At 35.6% G+C, this 26746-nt stretch overlaps 1 protein-coding gene across 2 annotated transcripts in view; it reads left to right on the forward strand.

Annotated features, from left to right (window-relative positions):
- Positions 1–26746, forward strand: part of WWP1 (WW domain containing E3 ubiquitin protein ligase 1) — a 68051-nt gene that overhangs the window by 3271 nt on the left and 38034 nt on the right. Inside the window, exons 2-6 of one of the 2 annotated variants that reach the window (XM_081325290.1) lie at positions 15846–15936; positions 19245–19386; positions 20319–20443; positions 25858–25995; positions 26084–26150. In XM_081325290.1, the coding sequence (XP_081181416.1) occupies positions 15867–15936; positions 19245–19386; positions 20319–20443; positions 25858–25995; positions 26084–26150 (542 nt within the window). In that variant the 5' untranslated portion in view covers positions 15846–15866. The remainder of the gene's footprint in view (positions 1–15845; positions 15937–19244; positions 19387–20318; positions 20444–25857; positions 25996–26083; positions 26151–26746) is intronic. The other variant, XM_081325291.1, reaches the window with a different exon arrangement.

Genomic DNA, 26746 nt, shown 5'->3' on the forward strand with positions numbered 1-26746 from the left:
AGTATTATACTAAGCTATACTAAGCTATATATTGTGTTGTTTTTAAAGACAACACGATTTATAACCTAGTTCAGATTTGAATCAAGTTTACCAAAAAGATGAAGAAAGACAAGTCCAGATACCAGTTTTTAAATATAAACAATGTTTTATAAAGAATGATGAAAGTTCAGGAGCAACAGAGAGAAGCCATAATGCAGCAGATTCAGTGGAATGACTATATTTATTTACTTCAAACATTTATGTCCCATTTTTCAGCTGATAAAGCTTCCAGAGCAAGTTTCATATCCTTAAAATAAGTCATTATTGTGCTACAGTGTTGAGGAATGTTTGTTGCTACATTATTCACAAGGAAGAATGAAAGGCTGTGCTTCATCAGAACAGATGTAATCAGCTTTTATCCCTTTATTGACATCAAAAAGAGTAAAGTTTTCACCACAGTAACTGAGTTGTCTTGCAATAGCTTAGTTTAGTGGGGGGAGGCACTGATCATAATCTATAGCTAAAGCACAATTAATGGCTACTTTTCCATGCTTCTTTGAGATTTAGGTATTCTTTTCAAATGGCAATCCAAAAGAAGAGTAGAATTTTAGTCCATTAATTTAACTTCTGGTTCATATTATCTGTATTTTTGTCCTTTAAATCTCCCAATTGTCTGCCCTCTTTAATAGAAAATAAAAACCATTCCTGTGAAGCTTGATTTGTTTAATTCCAATTTGTTCAAAAGCACTTTCACCTTAAACAGTGTTTTGAGTTAACTGTTTCTTTATATGTTTTAAAGTTTCTTACATCGACTTCTTGTTAAGTTTTTTCTGCCAAAAATGTTTAAGTCTTTAAAATCTTTTTCTTTATTCCTTTGTAATACAGAAAGCATGATAACTTACCAAATGGAATTTTTATCGTGCCACTCAGTGCATCTCTCTTTACCTGTAAATTACTGACATCCAAAAATGATTAAATAATGAGGCTTATATGAGCTTTATGTTCATATAAACTGCATTGTGGCTGTGAGTTTGATTGAAATCCATTGACTCCCAACTATTAAACTCATGATCCAGCCACAAAAACCTCAGTTCCTCCAGTTTACTTACAAGGAACAGCTGTTCAGAGTGCAAGTGGGCAATCTCATAATCATTCCTCTTCACTTTCTGGCTACTGATCTGGTTGCAATGCCATTCTGCTCCTTCAAAGACATCTAGTTTGCCATGAAGCCTCACCAGAAACTTGACAGATGGTAGTTGATTAGGAAGATCAAACAAAGATGGAGCTTACTGAAATTCTGTGCAATAAAGATGTCAGTGTCCAAGATAACTTAGAAAGTGGTCACTACTTACAAGAATTGTTAGTACTAGAAGATGAAATGTCAGGCCCAAGCCCAGAGATGAGATAGTAAGAGTCAATCAAATTCAATCCACTATTAGTTTACACCTAATGGACAGAACTGAATTAAGGCTATAGCCTTCTTACCTACCGTATTTTCCGGCGTATAAGACGACTGGGCGTATAAGACGACCCCCTACATTTCCTGTTAAATTATAGGGTTTGGGCTATACTCGCCGTATAAGACTACCCCTCTTCCAACGCACACCAAATAAAAATTAAAAAACATCAGATTTGATTTTAATATGGTAATTTTAATTCAAATGCTTATGACATGCAGGTGCTTAGTAGGAAAACTGTCACTTATAAACATAAGGCTGTTTGTCATCAAACATGTAAACATAAAACAGTGCAAGTGGATTAAACTATAATAACAATAACAAGAAGAAGAAGAAGAAGAAGAAGAAGAAGAAGAAGAAGAAGAAGAAGAAGAAGAAGAAGAAGAAGAAGAAGAAGAAGAAGAAGAAGAAGAAGAAGAAGTTGTTGGAGGGGACCTTGGAGGTCATCTAGTCCAACCCCCTGCTAAGGCAGGAAACCCTATACCATTTCAGATAAATGGCTGTCCAGTCTCTTCTTAAAAACCTCCAGTGTTGGAGCATTCACCACTTCTGGAGGCAGGTTGTTCCACTGGTTAATTGTTCTAACTGTCAGGAAGTTTCTCCTTAGTTCTAGGTTGCTTCTCTCCTTGACTAGTTTCCATCCATTGCTTCTTGTCCTGCTTTCAGGTGCTTTGGAGAATAGCTTGGCTCCCTCTGCTTTGTGGCAGCCCCTGAGATATTGGGTCACTGCTATCATGTCACCCCTCACCCTTCTCTTCGTTAAACTACACATACCCAATTCCAGCAACCGTTCCCTATTTTCCTAATTCACTTTTTCACTTTTCCTAATTCACTCTAAAGCTTTCCCTGCGCAGAGCCTTAAGTAAAACCAGCTGCCTGCAATTAGTGCAGGTTCGCATCCCACCAGGCTCAAGGTTGACTCAGCTTTCCATCCTTCCAAGGTAGGTAAAATGAGGACCCAGATTGTTGGGGGCAATAAGCTGACTTTGTAATAATGCTGCTTGGGGGGGGGGGTGAAAGCCCTAATAAACAGACATATACACAGAATGAAGGCTATTGCTAAGCACATTGATTTGTGCTTTAAATTGTAAGCCACCCTGAGTCTTCGGAGAAGGGCAGGATATAAATGGGATTTTAAAAAAAAAGACGAAATGGGAGATCCGCTCCAGGTTTTCCAGCCAGCCCGCCCAGTTCCTGAGTCAAATGTGTCCTTAGAGCTAAGCTGCTGCTCTGGCTATGCATTCCCCACCTGCCTTTCAAGTTGGGATATACTACAGCTGCTCTTCAACTTTAGAAAGAAAGACGCCCAGACCCCAGCCTGTAAAAAATCACAGACTGCAGCTTCTTCTCTAATTGGTCCCGCTTTCCCTGCGCAGACTAAATGGGAGATCCGCTCCAGGTTTTCCAGCCAGCCCTGTCCCTAAATTTTCAGCACCCGCGTATAAGACGACCCCTGACTTTTGAGAAGATTTTCATGGGTTAAAAAGTAGTCTTATACGCCGGAAACTACGGTATTAGCTATAAGGATATAGCTTCTAGCATGTGGCTATCCTGAGCCTCTTCCCTCCTCCCTCACCCATCTTGGGACTGCACAGTCTCTTAATCTGGACCACTTTCTGGGAAAGCTCTGTTGGCAAAAGTTTCTCTCACTGCTTTTTCAGGAGCACATTCCATCATACATGAAGTTAAATCAGCAATCTGGTAGTTACCATGTTAGAATATTGTAGGAAGTGATGGAATAGCTGTAGAACAAACAACAACAGAAGAATCTATAGAGATTCTAATCAACTTTGCTAGCAAATCTGGACACAATGGCTAAAAGAGTTGTAAGAGTTCAGTCTATGCACCAATACCAAAGATAGAAAACTTAACAGAATATGTTAACTACAGTACATGTAGTCCTTGTGTTAGCCTGGCATTGCCATCTCTAAGCAATGCAGACAAAATATGGCACATATCTGCATCACTTAACAGCAATCCTAATTACTGTCGTAACCTCAGGTTGCATAGGTCATTAAACTGAAAAAGATGAGAGTTTCAGGCAAGGAGCACAAGGGTAGCTGTGGACAGGCATTATAGAGCACAGAAGAGCTATGGGAAAGTTGAAAGGACTATATTGAATAAAAGTCTTAATTTTACACACTAACAAAATACTACTTCAGATCATGGCTGATGCAATTTTTAACAGCTTAATTTGCAAACCTTGTAATGGAGGGATTCAATGTAATTTCCAGGGGAATCATAAGTTTCCTGGCAACATAATATATAAAGTAACTCAGTTTAGTTTGTAGAACATAAAGCTTAGTGATACTTAATGGAAGAACAACTAATGTGAATATAAAGACGGTATTTAAAATTTGTTTCATTCTGTAACAAATCATATTTCAAAATCACTGAGACTGAGTGACATTGCCATTTGATGCAATCTGATTATTAAATATCCAACAGATTTTGAATATGTGTTACCCATTTTAGCAGTCAAAAGTTGGAATAATATACTAATAAAATATATCAGCTGTCTTTAAGTCATATAGTCACGGTAAATTTAATATTTACCTTTCATTGATATTTCTATTTTTGCATATTGTTGTTACATTATGTAATATTTGAGTTGTTCAGTTTCTGAATCATAATTCACTAACAACCCCTGAAGTAGGTGTAGTTCCCCAGTATGTAGCAGCTGGGACATCTATGCAGGGGTTGTTGGTGAGAATTTAGAAGTCAGTGTTGGCACCCCTCTGTTTGGGTGAGAGTCAGGGATGTGTGTGTATGTGTGTTTATTTGTAGCCTCGTCCCCAAGCTGGCCAATGAAAGAGACCAGTCCTGGAGTGGGGTAGATTGAATGTGAAGGGCTGGAGATGAGGGATAGCTCATCTCTGGTGCTGAAATCTAAGGCTGAATCTGCCACAGGAACATTTCATATTCCCCTGACTGAGTAATTTCATTGGGAGCCACAGGTAGGGAAGTATATGGCTTGAACAGTGAAGAGGGGAGAACTCAGAGGAGATGGGAGCAGGATGTAAGATTCCAATAGTGATGAGTAGAGGAAAATATGGCAAGAGATGAGAAATGGGCTGTTCCTGGGGACCGAGCCACAGGTATCTAATTCTGGTGGCACGTTCCAATTTCTTAGACTCAACCCTAGGGCCCAGATGGTAGGCTTTCAAGGCTCTGGACTATCTGCTGCTGCTGCTGCTAGTGAAGACTAGATCAGTTTGTAATAAAGCTAACTTGATCCTATTGTTTTTATTTTAAAAAATGTTTTTAGCATTTTTAATTCTATTTTTTTTGTAGGCCACCCAGGGCATTGATTGAGATAGGTAGCTGTAGAAATCTGAATGAATGAATGAAATTGATTCACCTGTATTTAACATGATTGCTCCCAGAGCTGCACTGATTACTGGCTAATTGTTATCTTTTAAACCCTTCATAGTTTAGGACCTGGGCATGTTCAGGGCTGCTAACTCTTATCTGCATGTCGATCAGGAAGATTCTGATTTTTGGATTCCTTGTCTTATGGAATGTCATCTGCAGGATCTATGCTTCACAGTTATTTATGTATTTAGTCGAATTTATATGGCCTGCCATATCAAGAAAAGCATTCCTTCAGAGATTGGTTCAGTTCTCACACTACTGAGTTTTCAAGAAGAAATAAAGATTTGACTGTTTCATTATGCTTTCAGGACTTGATATGTTACTTTGTTCTTCCAGTCAGGATTCCTAGGATGAATAGAACTGTCGAAGTGTTGGTGTACATAGATAATTGTTTTGAGCTGAGGAAAAATATGCAATCATATATTTGCTAGTCCTGCCAAAAAAGCATCATTAGCATTTTCATTAGGATTTGTGTTTAAAACTTTGTTTTTGTTCTGTGCAGCAAGGTTTCCAGAAATAAGAATCTGTGACCACAGGCATATTTTTGGAGAATATTTTAAAAGTTTCATTTCATACAATATTTGATTAAAATGTATAGTTTTTAAAATGTCAAATAGTCATGATAGGCTTCTGAAGGTTAAATCACTCATAACAAATTGTATTTATTGATTAAACTGGCTATGTGATATCAGTAAACCTTTCTTCATTTTTTATGAAAGACAAAAGTCATTAAGAACTTTCAAAAAATAATTTTCTTTTTTTGCCTGAAAAAACTGGGTTTACCTGATAAGAATACATGGAGATGTCTATGATGTTTTCAAGATTCAAGCTCAAATTGAAAGAAACTATAGAGTATGTTTTGGCTTAAGTGTCCAAGATAAAATAAATATACTACAGAGGTTTCTTGCCCTGTGGACTGTTTTGTTGACTAATTTTCTGACTTCACTCTCTGAAAGTTAAGGAAGGAATTACTTCCTGTTTCTTTTTAGATTATTCTAGCAGAGTGTTTCACTTCTGAACTAATGGTAGTGGGTTAAAGTATGCTGAGCAATCTCACTATCTGACCCAAAAGCCATTATCTCTTATCCAAGAGCTGTGATGGTTTCTTATTTTTAGTAAATGATGGGTCTTTCATTTTGCTTCATATATTGCTTATATGAACCATGAAACTAAGCCCAAATTCTAAAACAATTCTGATGAATTATGTCTAAAATGACCAGTCTTTTCCTGCCTGACGGTTCTTTGGAACATTCTTGTAAAATAGAAACCCTAGGAATAAAAGGATAATATCTTTGGCCAGCGAGAGAAATGGAATAATTGACTAAATTATTGGACTAAATAACTGTTGATCTGACTGAACAAATTGCCTCTTAGATTATCACTTGCTAAAATGTCTTTTTGGCATTGGAAGATTTGAGATAAATTATTATGCAAAGCAGTTTAGGGCTATTTGAGTCTTTGAGGCAGAGCACAGGGTAGCAAAGGTGCATTTTTTTTCAGTCTCAATAACTACTTTGCCATTGCTCTTTCTTTGTCACTGGTTGTGTATATACAGTCTTTGTAGTACATAATTTTCCAGTGACTATTTTATTGTTAGAAGTTTATATTTTTTAAAAAATAAACAATAGAATTACTTCCATGATACCTAATTTTACCTAAAACTGCACAGTCTAATTGGAAAAATCCATTGATTTAACATTCCTAACCACATTATTTGGTATGTAGCTATTTCTAGTCTTGATACAGTGGTGCACAGTCTCAGCATTTTTTAAGAAAGAGGATGGATATTGGGGAGCTTGTGAAAAACAGGGCAAACAGAAACAAATTTCATGAGTGAGTTTATAAAGCTAGTGTCAGATCCTGCTGAAAAATAGAGTTGTAGCTGTGATTTAATAGATATGTGTTATGTTTCTTTATTTAACGGAAGAGCATACAAATTACACCTTTTGCAAATGAAAGTTTGCATTTTTTCTGGACTATAAAATGAAAGGCTTTATATTTGAGGTCAGTCTTCTTTGAGACTCATCAAGAAAAGGCAAAAACATACAGACATTACATAAAAGCTCTCCATGAAGGCAAGCAGAATGGGACCTCTGGGTGTCAGACTCATTGGGTAGATCACAGCAGAATGACCTAACCATAATACTTAAAAAAAACTTTATTTATGAGAAAACCTTTCTACCATTTAGTGCATAGTTTTCAAAGCTTTTGGTTTGCCTGGGCGAAGAGGAATTGTCTTGGATGACACATAACATATACAATATAGTTAATGTATATAAAATCATATACTGTAATGTGAACAGCTTGTGGGACTGCATTACTAGCTGCCCATGTTGCATGTGGATTGCAGGCCATAGGTTGGGCACATTTGATTTAGTGGATTCATAAAGTTATGAAAAAAGGGCAAAATTGTAGATAGGTGAACTCTTTTTATATGTGACTGAGATCTGTTCTTTGTTAATTGTGTATATGAAAAGCTAGGCATAGGAAAGCAAATTATAATAATAATAATAATAATAATAATAATAATAATAATAATAATAATAATAATAATAATAATAATAATAATAATAATAATAATAATAATAATAGAGTTGGAAGGGACCTTGGAGGTCTTCTAGCCCAACCCCCTGCCCAGGTAGGAAACACTATACCATTTCAGGCAAATGGTTGTCTAGTCTCTTGTTAAAAACTTCAGTTTTGGACCATTCACAACTTCTGGAGGCAGGTTGTTCCACTGTTTAATTGTTCTAACTGTCAGGAAATTTCTCCTTAGTTCTAGGTTGCTTCTCTTTTTGATTAGTTTCCATCCATTGCTTCTTGTCCTGCCTTCAGGTGCTTTGGAGAATAGCTTGACTCCCTCTTCTTTGTGGCAGCCCCTGAGATATTGGAACACTGCTATCATGTCACCCCTCTTCCTTCTCTTCATTAAACTAGACATACCAAATTCCAGCAACTGTTCTTTATATAGTCTCCAGTCCCCTAATCATCTTTGTGCTGTTCTCTGCACTCTTTCTAGAGTCTCAACATCGTTTTTACATCGTGGTGACCAAAACTGGATGCACTATTCCAAGTGTGGTCTTACCAAGGCATAATAAAGTGGTATTAACACTTCATGTGATCTTGATTCTATCCCTCTGTTAATGCAGCCTAGCACTGTGTTGGCTTTTTTGGCAGTTGTAGCACACTGCTGGCTCATATTTAAATGATTGTCCACTAGGACTCCGAGATCCCTCTCACGGTTACTACTACTGAGCCAGGTACCACCTGTACTGTACCTGTGCATTTGGTTTTTCTTGCCTAAATGTAGAACCTTACTGTTTTTACCATTGAATTTTATTTTGTTAGATAGCGCCCAGTGTTCAGGTCTGTCCAGATCCTCCTTTATCTTAAGCCTATCTTCTGGAGTGTTGGCTATTCTTGCCAGCTTGGTGTCATCTGCAAATTTGATGAGTTCCCCATCTAGCCCCTCATCCAAATCATTGATGAAGATGTTGAAGAGCACTGGGCCCGGCTGAGTATGGCCGGTCAGCCAGCTACAAATCCATCTGGTGGTGATGCTGTCTAACATACATTTTTGTATCTTATCAAGTAGTAGATTGTGGTCTACCAAATGTCTTACTGAAGTCAAAGTAAATTATACGTATCCACAGCATTCCTCTAGTCCACTAATTTTGTCATCAATATGGTTGTGTTTTAATATGTCTGAAGTACAGTAAAAGAGGCTATTGCTGTATTGTGTAGTGGAAGTGGAGGAATAATGACAGAATAGGGAGAAAGCAGAACAGATTAGCGTTAGCATTGTAATTCTTAAGAAAAAGAGAAAATTTTCCCTTACATTATTGAGGAATGAAATGGGAGAACATACTTGAGGATTAATTAAAAAAAATCCTTCAGGGAACTCTTCTTTCTAGGAGAAATTATTAGTGGTTCTCCATTTTTTTAGGATGTGAGGGAAGCTGAAGCCCAGAAACATGCTTTTTAATGATCTTGAGTTTTGTAATACTCTGCTCCCTAATATTAAATTCCTGGAAAATGGTAAAAAATTGAAATTTCTAAAGATATTTTGATAGATGGTGGTGTTAATGCCATCTGTGATATGCTGTTGTTGGTTATTGTTTATACAATTAATATTTTCTGTCATAATATTATATGCTTTTATGAATTTTTACTTAAGTTAATTGCCAGGAATCTTTGCTATTAGCAATGGCATGCAAAACAAATAAAACTCCTAGACAGCTGTTGAGGTGCTGGAAGACTGGAAAAAACTAACATATTTTAAAAAGTGGAAGACTTATAAAATGACACTGCATATGAGAAAGAATTAGGGTGTCTGGTGAGCTACCAATTGAACATGAGCAAACAGTGTGATGTAACAATTAAAGTGACCAATGTAATTTTAACAGAATCTATCAGTTCACCTGAAGTAGCAGTGCTAGTATAGTCAGCACTGGTAAGACTACATGTGGACATCTGTGACAGTTTCTGAGTACTTCATATTAAAATGAACATAAAAAAGCTGGAATAAATTCAGACCAGAGCTACTGGGATATAAGTGGGGGAAAAGCATTATGAAGAATGGTTACATCAGCTGGGCATATTTAACTTGTGAGAAGTAAGATGGGGAGAGAAAACAGTAGTGATTTGCAAACATTGGAAAGGTTGTCATGTGGAAGAAAGGATGGATTTGTTCTCTATTGAAAAAGAGCAGGATGATGAATATGTTGAAATAGAAGAATCATTCAGTGTTAGGATGGATTTTCTGATAGTAAGAGAGATTGAACAACAAAACAATTTACCTAGAAGGGTGAACAACTTCCTTTGTTGGAGGTTTTCTGGAAGGACTGGGTAGTCACCTGTTGCTTAATGGATACTGGACAGGATTCAGGTTGGTTTAGATAAATAACAACCTTTCCAACTTGTATACAAGTTGCCAAGAAGCTTATTTTCCTCTGAGACTTCCAAATTCTTGTGGCAAGTGGTGATAGTGTGCTTTTATCTGGCAAGGTTCATTATATCTGTATTGACATTCTGTTATCTAGAAAAATGATAAAGAGCAGGGCTTTTTTTCTCATAGAACGCCTGGAACGGAGTTCCGGCACCTTTTTTGGATGGAACCTTGTAGGGTAGGCAAGGTGGGTTGTATGACGTGTGAGTTCCGGCACCTTTTTCTTTTACAAAAAAAGCACTGATAAAGAGAATGTTCTTTCTTTGTCTTAATGTGTTATAATAAGCTTAATGGTTAATTATCTGTGAATAGGTTTTTGATAGTTCATTGGCTTTCCTTATATATTAGTCTTTTCTCAGCTGAAATTGTAACACTGTAGACATTTCTGTAATATCAACTACAAAACCTTAGTTTGAAATTAAATCAATTAATATACATTCTTCAACATTTACAGTTTCCAAAATGTATCCATCATTCAAGATGGAATATTAGGATCAGTTTACTTTGGAATGGTGTGATCTTTGTTGTTTTAGTGCTTGAACTATGGTTTGAGACCTAGAATGAAAAAAAAAGGAAAATGAGTGATCATTACTATGGATCTGTACTCTGATCTGATATTTAAGTTAGAAAAATAGTATTAAGTGAAAGACATGAATGGTAGAGGGGACAAACCACCCAGACCAAGATAGTGAAGGTGAGCTAACATCCACTTTATTTTGACAATTTGGGTTAGAGTTTATATGAAACTACTAAATATGTAGCATTTACTAACATTTACTTTTTTGCTAGTATGGATTATTAATCTAAATATGGAGTATCATTTTACTTCTCTCATGCCTTTTACATTATAAGACCCTAAGGACAGAAACTGTTGTTTCTAATTATAAAAGCTTCTCTGAAACTTTTTTTAGCTGAAGAATTGGGTATAAATGCTTTAAAAGTAAATCAATAGTTTATTTTTATCTTAGCTAATATTAACAATAAACAACTGCTTGCATTCCAGAATGTCAACTGTTTTTTATTCCTTGACTATTATTCAGTAATATATTTGAATTATTAACTTGAGATAATTACAATTTTTCTAAATATTTAACCATTTTTTCCTATATTTTAACTAGTATATTTAACTATATATGTACTATTAGGATCATATATGCTTACAGTATTAGAATCATATATGCTACTATATATGATTCTAATTCAATTTAAGATAGCAAAGAGTAAAATATTTTATTTTTAATTTGAGAATAAGAGGAACATGATTATAGAAATGTAGTACAGATAGTCGACGTATATCTACAGTGATGCCTGCCTGCTAGGATCTTATGTTGTGACAATTGTAAAATGACTTGGGACGTGTGACTGATCCCATTTTATGTTTTTTTGTAATGGTTATTAAGTCAATGTGGTGGACTGTAAATGAGCCAATGGTTTTGCTAAGATTGTGAAAGCTGGAACTAAGCACTATTTTTTGACAAAACTAGTATAAAATGCAGTCATGTGACTGTGGGATGTTGCAAATGGCTGTACATGAGGCTGTGTTGCCGAGTGCCCAAAATGCAATCATTTAACTGTAGAAGGGACCTGATTATTGGAACTTCGTATCTGGGTTGCAAGTCCATTTTTCAAGTCCATTGTAACTTTGAATGGTCAGTAAGGAACCAGTTGTAAGTCAAGCACTATCTGTAAATCCTCTCTGTTTTTGTTTCAGATCAATTGCTTAGCATACATTTCATATAATTTCTTTTGTTGTTGTTAATGACCAAGCGAAACCAGAGAAGATCAAGTTCTGGTACGGGTCTAGTCAACAGTTGCAAGAAATCTACTTGTAATAGATTTGGAATATTGGAAAGACAAACATAAAAATGTCTTTTCAGTAACCCTGATACATTGATCAAACATTATTTTTTATGTATAACTTTGTTGCTGTCAGTTACCAGTTACATGGCAACAAGACATAAAACAGTAAAAACATGTTTATTTATATACTTAACCCCTTTCTGTATAAAGCAGTGGTGGCAGTAAGAAATTTTCCAATTGTTCCAAGTCTGTTGTCAACTGGTTTCTTAAATATTACATATGTACAATCTGATAATATAAAGCAAACAAAAATCAGAAGACGTATTAACAAGTAAAGTTATGAAATCAGGGAACAAGTTATTGAAAGGGCATTGAAGGAACATATTGGCTCAGGTTCCTCTAAAACGCAGGCAAATTCACACTGCAGAAGTAGTCTTGTCTACCTTTCCTGCAGTATTTTTTTTTATCCCATTTATATCCCGCCCTTCTCCGAAGACTCAGGGCGGCTTACAATCTAAAGCACAATGTGCTTAGCAATAGCCTTCATTCTATGTATATGCCTGCTTATTAGGGCTTTCGCCCCCCCCAGCGGCATTATTACAAAGTCAGCTTATCGCCCCCAATAATCTGTGTCCTCATTTTACCTACCTCAGAAGGATGGAAGGCTGAGTCAACCTTGAGCCTGGTGGGACGTGAACCTGCACTAATTGCAGGCAGCTGGTGTTACTTAAGGAGGCATTAGCCCACTGCTCCACCAAGGCTCTTTTTTTGCAGAGGGCAAAACATTAAAGTAGGCATAAGACAGAGCTGTACAGTATGTTGGACAATTAACATTGAATAAGTGCCTTACTGGTATGAATGGTTTGCTATTTATATCCCACCTGCATAAGTTTCCTCGTTCACATCAATCTGTCTAAAAAACTGTATGTAAGACTCCTGCCTGATTGTGGTATCGTTCTTAACAGAAAGCAAAAGTATGATAGGGCAGAGGACCTGAAATGATTAGCTGGAATCAGATGTTAATTACATTGAAGATGTATAGGAAAGATTTTCAGATTCTGATTTATTTTACTTAGTTCAAGAATATCACTTTAAGAGCTATTACTTTTTATTCTGCTGTGTAAAAGAATTGTACTGATAGATTATCACCAGTTTAATTTTACATTTTCCACAGGTTTATGATTATGTATAATGTCTTCTTAGCCACATAATCTCCATAACTTTTTCATTAATTGGAAGCAATAGGTAGATGACAGATGTCAACATAATAATAAGTTCTCTTTATTTAGTTTTAGGATGGGTGGAAAATAGACGTCTTTTATTTATTTATTTATTTATTTATTTATTTATTTATTTATTTATTTATTTATTTATTTATTTTTATTACATTTATATCCCGCCCTTCTCCGAAGACTCAGGGCGGCTTACAAGCTTAGCAGTAGCCTTCATTCTATGTATATGCCTGCTTGTTAGGGCTTTCACACACACCCCAAGCGGCATTATTACAAAGTCAGCTTATTGCCCCCAACAATCTGGGTCCTCATTTTACCTACCTCGGAAGGATGGAAGGCTGAGTCAACCTTGAGCCTGGTGGGATGCGAACCTGCACTAATTGCAGGCAGCTGGTGTTATGTATGGAGCTTTTTTAGGTCATATTTATGCAAAAATATTGAACATTTAAAAGAGTTCACAAATTTTAATAGCTTGCATCTTTGAGAGATGCAAAGGTGTTGATTTGGTCCTATCAGCATCACAGTCTGAAAATATATCCAACACACCTTCTTCCTATTTTCCCCACAACAACATCTGTGTGAGGTGAGTTGGGTTGAGAGACAGTGACTGGACCAAAGTCATCCAGCTGGTTTTCATGACCAAGGCAGAACTTGAACTCATGTCTCTTCCTTTCTAGTTCGGTGCCTTAACCACTAGACCAAAAACAAAATCTTTTTGTTCTAATAAAGCTGCCCTCTTTATTGTATAGTTTATACAAACATTTAGCAAGATTATTGCCCATATTTGTTTTTTTTAAAAAAAATTGAGAGTATTATATGATCACATATGTGTAGAAAGAAGCAGAACATATTCTCCTGATGATTGTGAGGCCAAAATAAATTTGTAAATTTAATTAATTATAATACATAACTTTATATTTTATATTATAATTACATGACTTTATATAGAGCCAGTTTGATCTACTGGCTAAGGTGCTGGCCTAGAAAGCAGTAGACTATGCCTTCTAATTCAGCCTTAGGCATGAAAGCCAGTTGGTGAGCTTGGGCCAGTTTCAGCCCAACTCACCTCACAGGGTTGTTGTGGGGAAAATAGAAGGAGGAAAGAGTATTACGCATGTTTATCACCTTGAATTATTTATAAAAATAATAAAGAGGATATAAATAAATAAATTTTGAAATACTACTATGTAGTAGTGTTTATTAATTAAATTTACATTTTAATCAGTTAAATTAAATTTACAATTTTCCTTCAAGAACTAAAGGTGGCTTTCATGGGAATAATTTTAATTTCTTATCCCCACAACCATATAAAAGCAGACAGTTGACTGAGGAGGAAAGGAAGAAGGTAATAGCCAAGCATGGTAAAGATAAAAGTTACAAAACCATCTTCAATGCTTCATATTCTTGTGACCATGATTGCTAATGTTATCAAGAAGCTTAAGAGCCCTGAGACCATAGCCAACCTCCCTGGATGTGGCCACAAGATGAAAGTTGACCATAGATTGAACAGAAGGAACCAAAGAAAATTTTAAACAGATCCTGGCTGATCTGCAAGATCAAGTTACAACAATATCACATTACACTATCAAACACTGTTTGACTGAAAGTGGTGTCCACAGTAAACGATCCTCCTTCTTAAAGATTGGCACAAAACAGCCAGTTTGCAGTTTGCCAAAATGCATGTCAACAAGGCACAGATCTTCTATGACAATGTCTTTTGGACAGTTTGAACAAAATTAGAGCTTTTTGGTAAATCACAGCTGCTGTATGTTCACAAGAAAAAAAGCTTTTTAAAAAAGAACACCAACTTTACTGTGAAACAAGGAGGAACCTCCATAAAGTTATAGGGTTGATGAATAAATGAAATCAGAAAATTATCAAGGCATTATGGTGTTAAATTATAATGCCCAGTATTAGAATGCTCTGTCTTAGCTCATAGGCCCTCTAATAGAATAATGTCCCCAAACGCATATTAGAGCGAACCAAAGAATGATTGGAAAACAAACATTGGGTTGTTCAGAACTTTAGCTTTAACTTCTGATCTGAATTCGATTGAACATTTATGGGAAGAGTTGAAACTTATTTGAGAAGAGTAGTTTTTCAACAGATTGTGAGTTGAGAAATATAAAATCGTATTCAGAGGTATACTTTATTGCAGTTATTGCCTGAAAACAAATGCTATGAAATATTAGGTTAAGGATATCAATAATTATGCCCATGCTATTTACATTTGTTTTATTATTTACAGGAATGTGTTATGTTATATAACAAAAACAAAGTTTTCTTTGTAGACTATTGAATAAAGATTAATTGATGCCATTTACTTTTGTTAATTTCAATTTACTTCATGACAAATTGCTGTGGAGCTTTTTTGGAAAACATGGAAGTGTACCAATAGTTTTGGCCGCATCTGTATAAGCAGTCCTAGGACTAATTAAGCCTGGAATTATGGTTGTACATTGTGGCTGTCATTAAGTGGGTCAACACATTACCTCATCCGATTTTACAACCTTTTTTGAAGTAGTTGTTAAGCAGACACTGTGATTGTTAAGCAAATGCTGCAGTAGTTAAGTGAATCATTATACTTAATGGGTATTTTTTTTGACAAAAAGTAAAAGTGAAACTGGCAAAAAAATATCAAAAATTGTGATCATGTGACTATGGGATGCTGCAAATGTCCATACATGTAAGTTGCCAAAATGCAGTCATGTGACTGGGAGTGCGTATGCCTATTTGAACTTATAAAAAAGGTCATAAGTAGTTCTGAGGAAGTCTGTTGTAACTTTGAATGATTGCTTGAGGACTACCTGAAGTATCAAATTGGAGTCATAGCTTATTTTCTTAAAAATAAAACAAACACAAAGATAAAAAGTGTTGACAATAATTTCAAAAAGTATGTAAACATGAATTAAATTGATAAGCACTACAAGGAATATAATGTTAATAGAATAGTTTTATAGGAACTAAACCTGATTCATTAAATTATTATCAACTGGTTGTAACTTTAGTAGAATAGTGAGAATATGCGGTCAAATATTTTGTCTTCTTCAATAGGCTGAAAGTGGATCCCCTGATATGGCTGCAGCCTCCCCAGCATCTGGAAATAGTAATAACTACAATGGAAGACTACAGATGCAAGTAACAAGTAAGTTAAAATTTACTAACTATGTTTCTTATTATTTGCCTGCCATTGATAAATAAAAATAGATTCTACTTTATTTCTTGTTCTATTTATCTGTGTTAATTATATCTCTCCCTGAAGCAACTAGTACAGATTTAATCCTTTGCAGATTTACAATTATATTAAATATGTCTATGTTATCCTTTTAAAATAGAAATACCGCATTACATCCTATTAGTTTGAGCAAAGAAGAATGCCTGGTGGTATAGCTATCGTTGTCCAATATTACTAACATTTTGGTCCTTTTGAATTTTTGTCTATTTTAAAAATAGATAATCACATACAAGGATGAGATAACATAATGATCCTTTTGTTGAACTTCCATGTGCCTTGGTTTTAGTTGGATGGTTTCTTGTAGCTGATAAGAAAGAGGAGGATTGCTTTTCCTTCCTTGAAATTCTGTACCATTTATTTTAAACAAATCTTAACATGACTAATCATAATTTTTTGGGTATTTTTTGGCGTAGAAAAGTGCTATGGTCAGTCATTAAGTAGAGGGCTGGAGTGGGGGCCTATGCCTCCAGGACATGGTAGGGTAGGGAGAGGACTTGGGCCTCCCATCATACCTGGAGGTCCAGACCCTCTCCCAGCCCCATTGGGGAAGGCATTCATGTGAATAATGGCGTTCGCTAGCATTATTGTCAGATCTGAGGTCCGTTCCTCCAATGCATTGTGGGATTTCCCTTCTAGCATGCTAAGGGAACAGATCTCATCCAAACTCCTCTTCACTTGCAGCTTTCTCTGCTGGCTTCCTCATTAACTTTCAAATGATTGCAAGCTATTTGGCAACCAGTCGTAAATGCAAACAGATTGCCAAGTATATGAAATGTAATCATGTGACCATTGGGATCCAGCACAAAGTTTTATTAAAGTCAGAAATATTTTATGGGCCATATAGTTCCAAGGTAGTATAGGTGGTAAAACAACTAAAATGATCTTTGTGAAACAAAAACATTGCATTGACATGTTTTAGGAACCTTGAAATCTAAAGAAGCTCAAAATACAGGTAGTCCTCGACTTATGACCATAACTGAGTCCAAAATTTCTGTTGTTAAATGAGTTTTGCCCCATTTTATGACCATTGTTGCCTCAGTTAAGTGAATCACTGCAGTTGATAAGTTAGCAACCCAGTTGTTAAGTGAATTTGGCTTCCCCATTGACGTTGCTTGTCAGAAGGTCGCAAAAGGTGATCACGTGACCTTGGGACACAGCAACAGTCATAAATATGAACCAGTTACCGAGCATCCGAATTTTGATCACATGATGTTGCAAAGGTCATATATGTGACATGGTCATAAATCACTTTTTTTCAGTGCTGTTGTAACTTTGAATGGTCACTAAATGAACTGTTGTAAGTCGAGGACTACTTGTACTTAATCCCAGGGAAGAAAGTCAACCTCAAAGAACTAAGTAAGCTTTAGATGTATTGAAATGATAAAGGACTTCTGGTTGTTGTAAAATGTCACAGTGGCCACGTAATTGTGAGCTGAGTGTTTGGTAACCAATATGCACTTATGCACAGTTGCCAGACACCACATGATCATCAGCATTCTTCTCTGCTGGCTTCTCCAGAAAATCAGTTGGGAAGCTGGCAGGGAAGGTTGCAAGTTGCTGTCACTAATGAAGCATTTCCTCTCCCCTCCATGCCTGGGTGTGTGCATGTGAAAATCCTTCGTGGGGCTGCAGGGTGACATGTTATATCATATCATTTATTTTACAAAAGGAAAGCCAAAATGGAGAAGCCATGATGACATGGTGTCATGTGCTGTTGTTCATCTGAGATTGTATTTACCTATTTTTAAACATTGCTAAGGACCAGATGATTTTTACTATGTCTTGGTATGTAAAAGTGTAGAACTTACTTTCTTTTTCATATGACTGTACAGTATCTCCTAAAATCATAAACACCAAAGGTTAGTTTTCACAAACGGGCCTCATTAAATCCTCTCATTTACCTCACCTCTATCTCAGCCTTTGGGAGAAAGCCAGATCTTCAATGTCAGGGAAAGGCTGTTCCACAGGGCTTTCTAAATCCTGAAGTGAATGCAATTGTGGCAGGGATGGAGAAGGATGAGATCCTTCTTATCCAATGACAGCACTGTCCTGGCCTAACAAACTCAATTGGTTTGGGCAGAGGTTTGTCCTCTGAGGATGCTACTTGGCTCCCGGACGTTTCGTTACCAAACTAGGTAACATGACGGCCACAAGACTAACCAACTACCCAGGACCTGTATAAACGAACAAGACACTTCATCCAAAACCCCTGCAGAAGACATCACCTAGTTTGGTAATAAAACATCCAGGAACCAAGCAGCAAGGTCGGAGGACAAACCTCTGCCTAAATCTACAACCCAACTATGAAAAGTTTCTAATTTCATTTGGGACCTTTGGGAATGCTGTCACTATGCAATGCGGTTATGTGACAACACATTGCTTCGCGACAGAGGTTCCGGTCCCAGTTGTGGTCCTAAGTTGAGGAATACCTGTACTTTTACTTCTTTAGTAAGCAAAATAATAGCTGTTGGGTTTAAGAAACCAGTTCTCCAGTTGTAGCTTTCATGTATGCATTTTTGCTTTTGTGATATTATACAAAATTAGATTAAAAACCTTTCAAAATGTCAGTTAAGGAGTAGGAACTTTTAAAGTTCTTGATAGGGTTGCTAAAAAGTATATCTGTAGATTTTAAAGTTTGCTGTTTGATTAAACAATACCTCTGTAGACATGTTGCTATAGTAACTTATAAAACATTCTATGTCAGAAGGTTATTTAAGGAGTTAGAACCATTTTCAGTGAAAATATAACAGGCGATGAACAGTTAATATTAGTGTACTGATTTGTTACTACTGAAGTGTGAAGAACAACTTCAAATAGATCTATTTAACTGCTTGTTATCACAGCCTTCCAATAGTACTCATCCATCAGGTTTTGGGGTTTTGTGTTTTTTTTAACATGGCTCCTTTTAGCTAGATGAAAAAGGAAGTGTGAAGTGTGATATTGTTTCTGGATCCTAACTGTCATATACAAGGGATTTTTCTTGCAACAAAGCAGAAGTCTTTTGATTGTCAATATGTTCTAAATTAGAGTGCTGAAGTACTCTAGGCAATTTTAATGTACAGCTAAATACTGTTTGTAATCACAAAATGTGACCTGGATTTTCTAGATAGTGGTAAAAATAAGCTCCCCCATTCATTAGTTTTGAATAGAGACATTGTAATTAATTGTCATTTTCTAAAAAGAACTATTTCCAGTAGTTTTAAGTAATTTTCTTTTAGTTTCTAGTGCCAAATTGAAAAGAAAAAAGAACATCTTTAGTTCAGCTGCCATTTATACAGAACTAGTAGCAGACAACGAAGTGAAGAAAACATCTAAGTCTGGCAGTTCCTCAAATCCAAAATGGGAAGAACAATTGACAGTGTAAGTAGAATATTTTTATAATTAACTATTTCTATCCCAAATGTTCAGAAAAAATATGCAGGTTCCAGACCCCTTAATCAGATTAGTTTTTTTGAACGGACAAGGGAAAAACAGTGGGTGATATGGAGATTACTCACAATGTTTTGATGAAATAGGAGAATAGAATCTCCTCTCTTAAATTCTACTAGATACTGTTTTGATTTGCATCCAGGATTGTCTCACCTACTATTGGGATGAAGAAACAAACCAAAATTAATCCCCATTTTTGAAAATAAAATTTTCATCAGTAATCTGGCCTTGTTTCTATCCATAAAGGAAATACAGGTAAGTGAAAAACATAAATAAAGAAAAACATATTTTATATTAACAAAACAGAAGGTAATATTGGATAGTGTGTTAAAATAAAAGTCATGGGAAAACAAATTAGAAAGCTTTACCTGGAATTTGTAGAGAATGTATTCTTAAAGAAAGAAATCATAACTTTGTTTACCTTTTGTTTTGTTTTGTTTTTGTGCAATTTCAAGAGTACCACATACTGTATTGAAGTTAGATCCTAAACTGGAAGGTTGCTACTAGTTGCAATTGGCTTTTATTCCTTGCTGGTATTCCATTGGCTGACATATGTGTATTAATTTAGAAAAAAATATGCACAGCAACAAAACAACCACGATAGTTTGAGTATTGAGGAAAAGGAAGATGGGAATTACTTTGAAAAGTATATTATAACAGTTTTAAAAATTTTAATCATTTAATTATTGAACTTGGGTTGTAAACTGTAATATAATTATGTTGATATAAAATTATCTAAACTTGCTGTTTTCTAATCAAAAGACAATATTCAAATACAGTAATTATTGCTCTACATGTTGGGGATTATTAAACAGGTGCAGTAATATATTTTCAATTTTAAAAAGGAATTTGTTTTTGTATAGGAATGTGACTCCACAAACCACTTTGGAATTTAGAGTTTGGAGCCGTCATACTTTAAAAGCTGATGCTTTATTAGGAAAAGCCACTGTAGATCTTAGACAAGCTTTGGAAGTTCACAATAGAAGATGTAAGTTAAAGTTTGCACAAATCTACTTATATTGTTTGTTTATTTTTAATATTCTGTACCTTATGGTGCCATTATACCTTAAATATAGGTATGTGAAATGTTATAATAACTCACTCTGAACTAATTATGAAAAACTGACCTTTCTAACAATAGAAATAGAAAATATCTTCATCTCTTATTGATAAAACTAATCATCTGTATGTAATCTGAAAAAAGATTTCTTAAAGTTATCCATGGAATAAAATAATTACAGCATATTTTTTGAGGGCATGAGACATTGTAGATACTTTGGTATCAAACCTTCAGTCAGATTTCAGGTCCAGTTTTAGGACAGAAACAGCATTGATTGTGCTTGTGGATGATCTCTTGTGAAATTAGCATGAGGGTATTGCCCTTCTTGACCTCTCGACAGCTTTCATTACCATCAACCATGGTGTCCTTTTGGATCAGCTGTGGGGTTTGGAACTGGGCAGCACAATGTTGCTCTGGTTAGGTTCCTATCATTGTGGCTGGTTCTACTGTAGTTGGTGTTGATAGGGAATAAGAGGTCTAGCCCATAGCATCTCCTTTGTGGGGCACTGCAGGGCTCAGTGCTCACCCTGCTCCTTTTAAACATCTACATGAAGCTGCAGGGTGAGATCATCAGAAACCATGGGACGAGATATCATCAATATGCTGATGACGCTCAGTTTTACATTTCCCTTGCTGGTGATCCCAATGAGGCTGTGGCTGTCCTTTTGTAGTGCCTGGAGGCTGTGGGTGCCTGGATGGAGGACAACAAGCTTCAGTTGAACTTTGGTAAGAAAGAGTGCCTGTGGTTACATGGAACTTTAGGATCTGGAGGTTTATCATCTTTAGTTTTAGATGGGGTTGCACTACCCCAGACAGATCTGGTGAGCAGCTTGGGAGTTCTGGTAGAGTTGCAATACTCCAATACTTTTGGAGTATTTTTGGAAGCTACATTTGGTTCAGAATACAGCCACATAATAATAAATAATAATAATAATAATAATAATAATAATAATAATAATAATAATAATAATAATAATAATAATAATAATAATAATAATAATAAGTAGTAGTAGTAGTAGTAGTTGGAAGGGACCTTGGAGGTCATCCTGCTCAGGCAGGAAACCCTATACCAGGGGTGTCAAACTCAATTTCATTGAGGGCCGCATCAGCATTGCGGTTGCCCTCAAGGGGCCGGGTGGGTATGGCCTGGGTGGGCGTGGCCTACTGGGTGGGTGTGGCCAGAGTGCATATGGCCTACTGGGTGGGCGTGGCCAGCTCTACATCGTTCGCATCAAGGGTGCCTATGGGGGCCTGGGCAGGAGTGGGAGAGATCTGGGGGTCTCTGGCAGCAGGGTCTCTGGGCCAGGGCCAAGGCAGTGGGGGCCGTTCCCTCACTGTTTCCAGGATGGCTTCGCGGGCCACATGAAACCACTTCGCGGGCCGCATCCGGCCCCCGGGCCTTGTGTTTGACATGTCTCCCCTATACCATTCAGGCAAATGGCTGTCCAGTCTCTTTTTAAAAGCCTCCAGTGTTGGAGCATTCACCACCTCTGGAGGCAGGTTGTTCCACTGGTTAATTGTTCTAACTGTCAGGAAGTTTCTCCTTAGTTCTAGGTTGCTTCTCTCCTTGACTAGTTTCCATCCATTGCTTCTTGTCCTGCTTTCAGGTGCTTTGGAGAATAGCTTGGCTCCCTCTTCTTTGTGGCAGCTCCTGAGATATTGGAACACTGCTATCATGTCACCCCTCACCCTTCTCTTCGTTAAACTACACATACCCTACACATAAAAGTACACATAAAACTACACAAACTACACATAAACTACACATAAAACATGTAGAGTTTTAGTGGCCCCTAGGGTGGCACATGTAACCCCAATGTTATGCAAGCTGCACTGGCTGCTGATTTACTTCTGGGTCCAATTCAAAATGTTGGTCATTACCTTTAAAGCCCTTTATGGCATAGCTCCAGGATATCTGAGGAGCCATTTTGCCCCTCCACACTCATGCTGGCAGAAGAGGTCTACTGCAGATCCCATCAGCCAGGGAATTATAGCCACGGCCCCTCTCTCTGGAATATCTTGGTACAGGAGGTGAGGTCTGCCCCCGTCTGGCCTTCAGGAAGTGTCTTAAAACTGGCTAATCCAGTTGGCATAGGGTCCTGAGGGGGAAGTTGTAGACTGGAGATAGCTTGTGTATTACCACAGCAGCCATAACCACCTCTGCTCTAAACTTTGTGTGTGTGTGGGGGGGGGGGGTTAGCTTGTTTTAATCTCTTGTAATTTTGATTTGTTTTTATATTTAAAATTGTTTTTACTTCCTTATGTTTTACTTTGTTGTAAGCTTCATGGTGTTGCCTTGCATTGTGAGATGCATGGTATATTGGATGGATGGATGGATGGATGGATAGATAGATAGATAGATAGATAGGTAGGTAGGTAGGTAGGTAGGTAGGTAGAGTTGGAATCATTAGAAAGTGTAATCTGAACCAAATAACATTTAAGGATCAATGAACAAAGTGAACTTACAGGAGTTTTTCAGTGGTATTCAATAAGAAATTTGGAAGAAAAGATGTGTATTATGAAGGGCTATATGCTAGCTAATTGTGAACATTGAAAAGGGCATCTTATGAATAGCTACTGCTTGTAAGGAGTGCTTCCTGAAAATATTCTTTGCCCATTCTGATTAATTGAATGATTGCTTATTAGTGTAAGCAGGGAAAATTAACAAGTTTAGGAAAGGAACATGGTTGAAGAATTAATGAGAATTGCCTCTAACATGTAGAGAATGTATAATATCTGTGAAAGGAATAAGAAATAAAACAAGTGAATGGAGGAATAGTCAGCAGTTAGAATGTGTACTGCTTTGTCCTTATTTTGATCTTGTTTTGGAACCTTGTTTTTTCCAGTTTTAATAATAATTTTTATTTGAAGTTTAGAGATACAAAGATAAAATATTAATACAAATAAAAAATATAAAAGACTGAAAACAAAAACAAAAAAGTGCAAAGAAAAAAAATAAAAAGAAAAAAATATACTAAAGAAAAAGTTACATAAAGAAATGACTTCTTCTTCATCACAACAAATAGAAATATTTTCAGAAACCTATCACCTTCCCTAATACTTTAACAAAAAAATCTCTTCCCATATTTCATCTTTTATCTGTAAACATATTTCATCCTAATCAACAGAAGTCCATTATATATTTTAATCTTAATTAAATAAAACAACTTTAAATTCTTTACTTTTATTTGAGTAACATCACTTTCTCTGAAAATATACGGTATCAAAAGATTTCTTCTTTCCATATATGATCTCTTTTCTACAAACAAATCTTTAAATTTGTTTTAATTAAAATTTAAATTTAATTGTCATTTAGTCCTTGTCAGCAAAAATCCATTAAGAGTTACTAGAAACATCAACCTACCTATATATTTTAACCTTGATCAAATATATGTACTTCTTCCTTTTGCTATTTAAATAGAGTCCTAGAACTTAATTTCTTTTCATTTTTACTTTGTCCCTTCAAAACTTTTAACATGTCTCTTTGGTAAATCCAAAAGAAAAAAATTATTGAAGTCAGTCTTCAGGTTTGTTATTTATGTATACCTTTTAATTATTAAAACATTACCTCGTTTCATTTGTAAATTTTATGTAACATCTTTTTCCATATCATTCGTTTAAGTTGTCATCTTTAATCCACATTTAAATCAGTCTTTCTCTTGTCCAATAAAACTAATTTTTCTATACCTCTTTTCAATCCATTTTATGATAGCAGATAATCTTAAGAGTAATTTCTGAATGCATTGTTTTCAAATAACCTTTAATTGTTTCAAGATAGAGTATTTGGGTCTATTCTGTATTAGTGGGTCTCCTCTCCTTTAATTATAATCTTTAGTTCATTCTGGTTCCCTCTAGTGTTGAGCCTTCAAAAGTCCCATTTTATATTTTTTTCTAATGAACAACGTTTCTCATTGAAATTTTTGTTACACTTAATTTCATACTCTTCATTTTTAGTAGAATACTAAAGAATTCACAGGAAGGATTCTTATTTTTAATTTCAAAATCTATTTCAAGCCCATCTGGCTCTTTAGTCCATTTATAATTTTAAGAAAACCAGTGTTCTAATCACCCTTTTGCTATATATTCCAAAATTAAGATTTTTTAAAAGGCCTTAAGCTGGCATAAAACGTCTTTTGCCAAGGATTGAAGGAAACACATCCAGTGTAATGAAACTTACCGCTCTGAAGGAGATATATATATATATACGTGTCTCTCTGTGTGTGTGTTTATGTGCTCATAACTGCACACACACATACACACATAAGCATATACATACCATTATAAGCAATTTCCATAGGTATTTAAGAAAGAAAGTATGCAAATCCAGTGTCAGCTCTGGGATTGCTTAGTAGGCACAATATAACATGCTGTTGTTGATCTTTGAAACTCTTTCATGACTTAGGGCCTAACTATCTGTGAAACCACTTTTCCCACGATGAACCTGGCCAGTTACTTAGATCAGTAGAGACCATTCTGAAAATTCTCCTGCTGCTAAAAACACGACTCTCAATTATTTAGTAAAGGACGTTCTTCTATATGGCTCCCAGGTATTGAATGGTTGGTTCCCTAAGGAGATGCAGTTGGCTCCCATTTACCCATTATTTAGGAAAATGGTAAATTCTTATATATTTTCTAAACTTTTAATTGTTAATTATTTTAATGAGCTTAACTTTTCTTTATCTTTTAATTTTATTCATTTTGTTCTGTATGTATTATATTTCTTAATATTGCAACCCATACTAAATGTAAAGAAATGTGGTAATCCTGCATTAGGTACATAGACAACTCGGTGACGTTGGGCCAGTCATTCTTTCTCAGTCCTAGAAAGGAGGCAGTGGTAAACCATTTCTGAGAAATCATACCAAGGCTTGTCTAAGTAGTCTCCAAGAATCATATGCAATTGAACGGAAGAAAAAAATGCTTAATATTAGAATAAAAAATGGAATATAAACGCTATAATAAATAAATGTTGCATTGGGAAGGAAAGAATAAAAAAGCTCCATTTCATAGCTTTCAGTCTGTGTGAATTGTGGTTTAAATGCATAAAGATCCTTATATGTTATAGGTTCATTTTGAGGTTTTTTAAGAATTTATGTCTTACATTACACATATGCAGTTAGACAATTATTACAGACTATGCTTCATAAATAGTGTGATACACTGTTCAGATTTCTGTATAAATTGATAACCATGTTATAGAAATGTAATCTTAATATTTGAAATGATTAGATATACAGGGGTTTTTTTCTCCTACATGTTTAGGTAGTAGAGTTAGGTCTGAACAAATGCATTTGCTGTTTTAATAAGTGGCTTTTTTTAATAAAACACTTTTTTTCTGGTAGTAGAACATGTCAAAGAACATTTGAAGCTTTCACTGGAAAATAAGAGTGGCTTGATACAAACAGGAGAACTGATAATAGTGCTTGATGGTTTGGTGCTTGAAACAGAATCTCTTTCAAACCGCAGTTCACTAGTAACCAGTAAGTGGAATTCAGGGGGATTAAAATTATTGTCCTTTAGTTTTAAAAAAGAAATGGAAAAATCTAATTCTCTTGTTTTATTGTTTAGTAGAGGTCCAGCAAAATGGTGATGCTTTACATGAAGATAGAGAAACATCTGCTAGGACCACTTCCAGGTTAGATTTCTTTTGAAGAATACTATTTGAATACTAAATGTCATTGAATTTGCAGAATATCAGATTACATTGTAGACTTGGCTAGAAGACAGTGGAATAAGTTGTAGCATAGTATCAAGTATGTTATTAATTTGACTAAATGTTTGAGGAGTCATTTGAGTTGTATATATTTTTGCATGCACATTATGAAAATATTTTGTGGAAATTTCTGCAGCAGTTAATATTGCATCAAACATTTTAATATAATAATAATAATAATAATAATAATAATAATAATAATAATAATAATAATAATAATAATAATAATAATAATAATAATAATAATAATAATAATAATTTCATTCCATTTTTATACCGCCCTTTTCCCGAAGGACTCAGGGCGGTGTACAGGGCAAATACAGTAAAAATACAATGTACAAAAGTTAAAAAAGAATTAAATAATACAGCCCAATTCCAATAAAATTAATACAGTTAATATTAAAAAACCCCAAACCCATCAGACCAGGCCGGCTTGTTCAAATAAGTATGTTTTTAGGTCACATCGGAAGGAGCGAAGGTCGGGAGCCGTCCAGAGCTCCACCGGTAAACGGTTCCAA

Source organism: Vipera berus, assembly GCF_964194415.1.
Source record: "Vipera berus genome assembly, chromosome: 3".
Lineage (NCBI taxonomy): Eukaryota > Metazoa > Chordata > Lepidosauria > Squamata > Viperidae > Vipera > Vipera berus.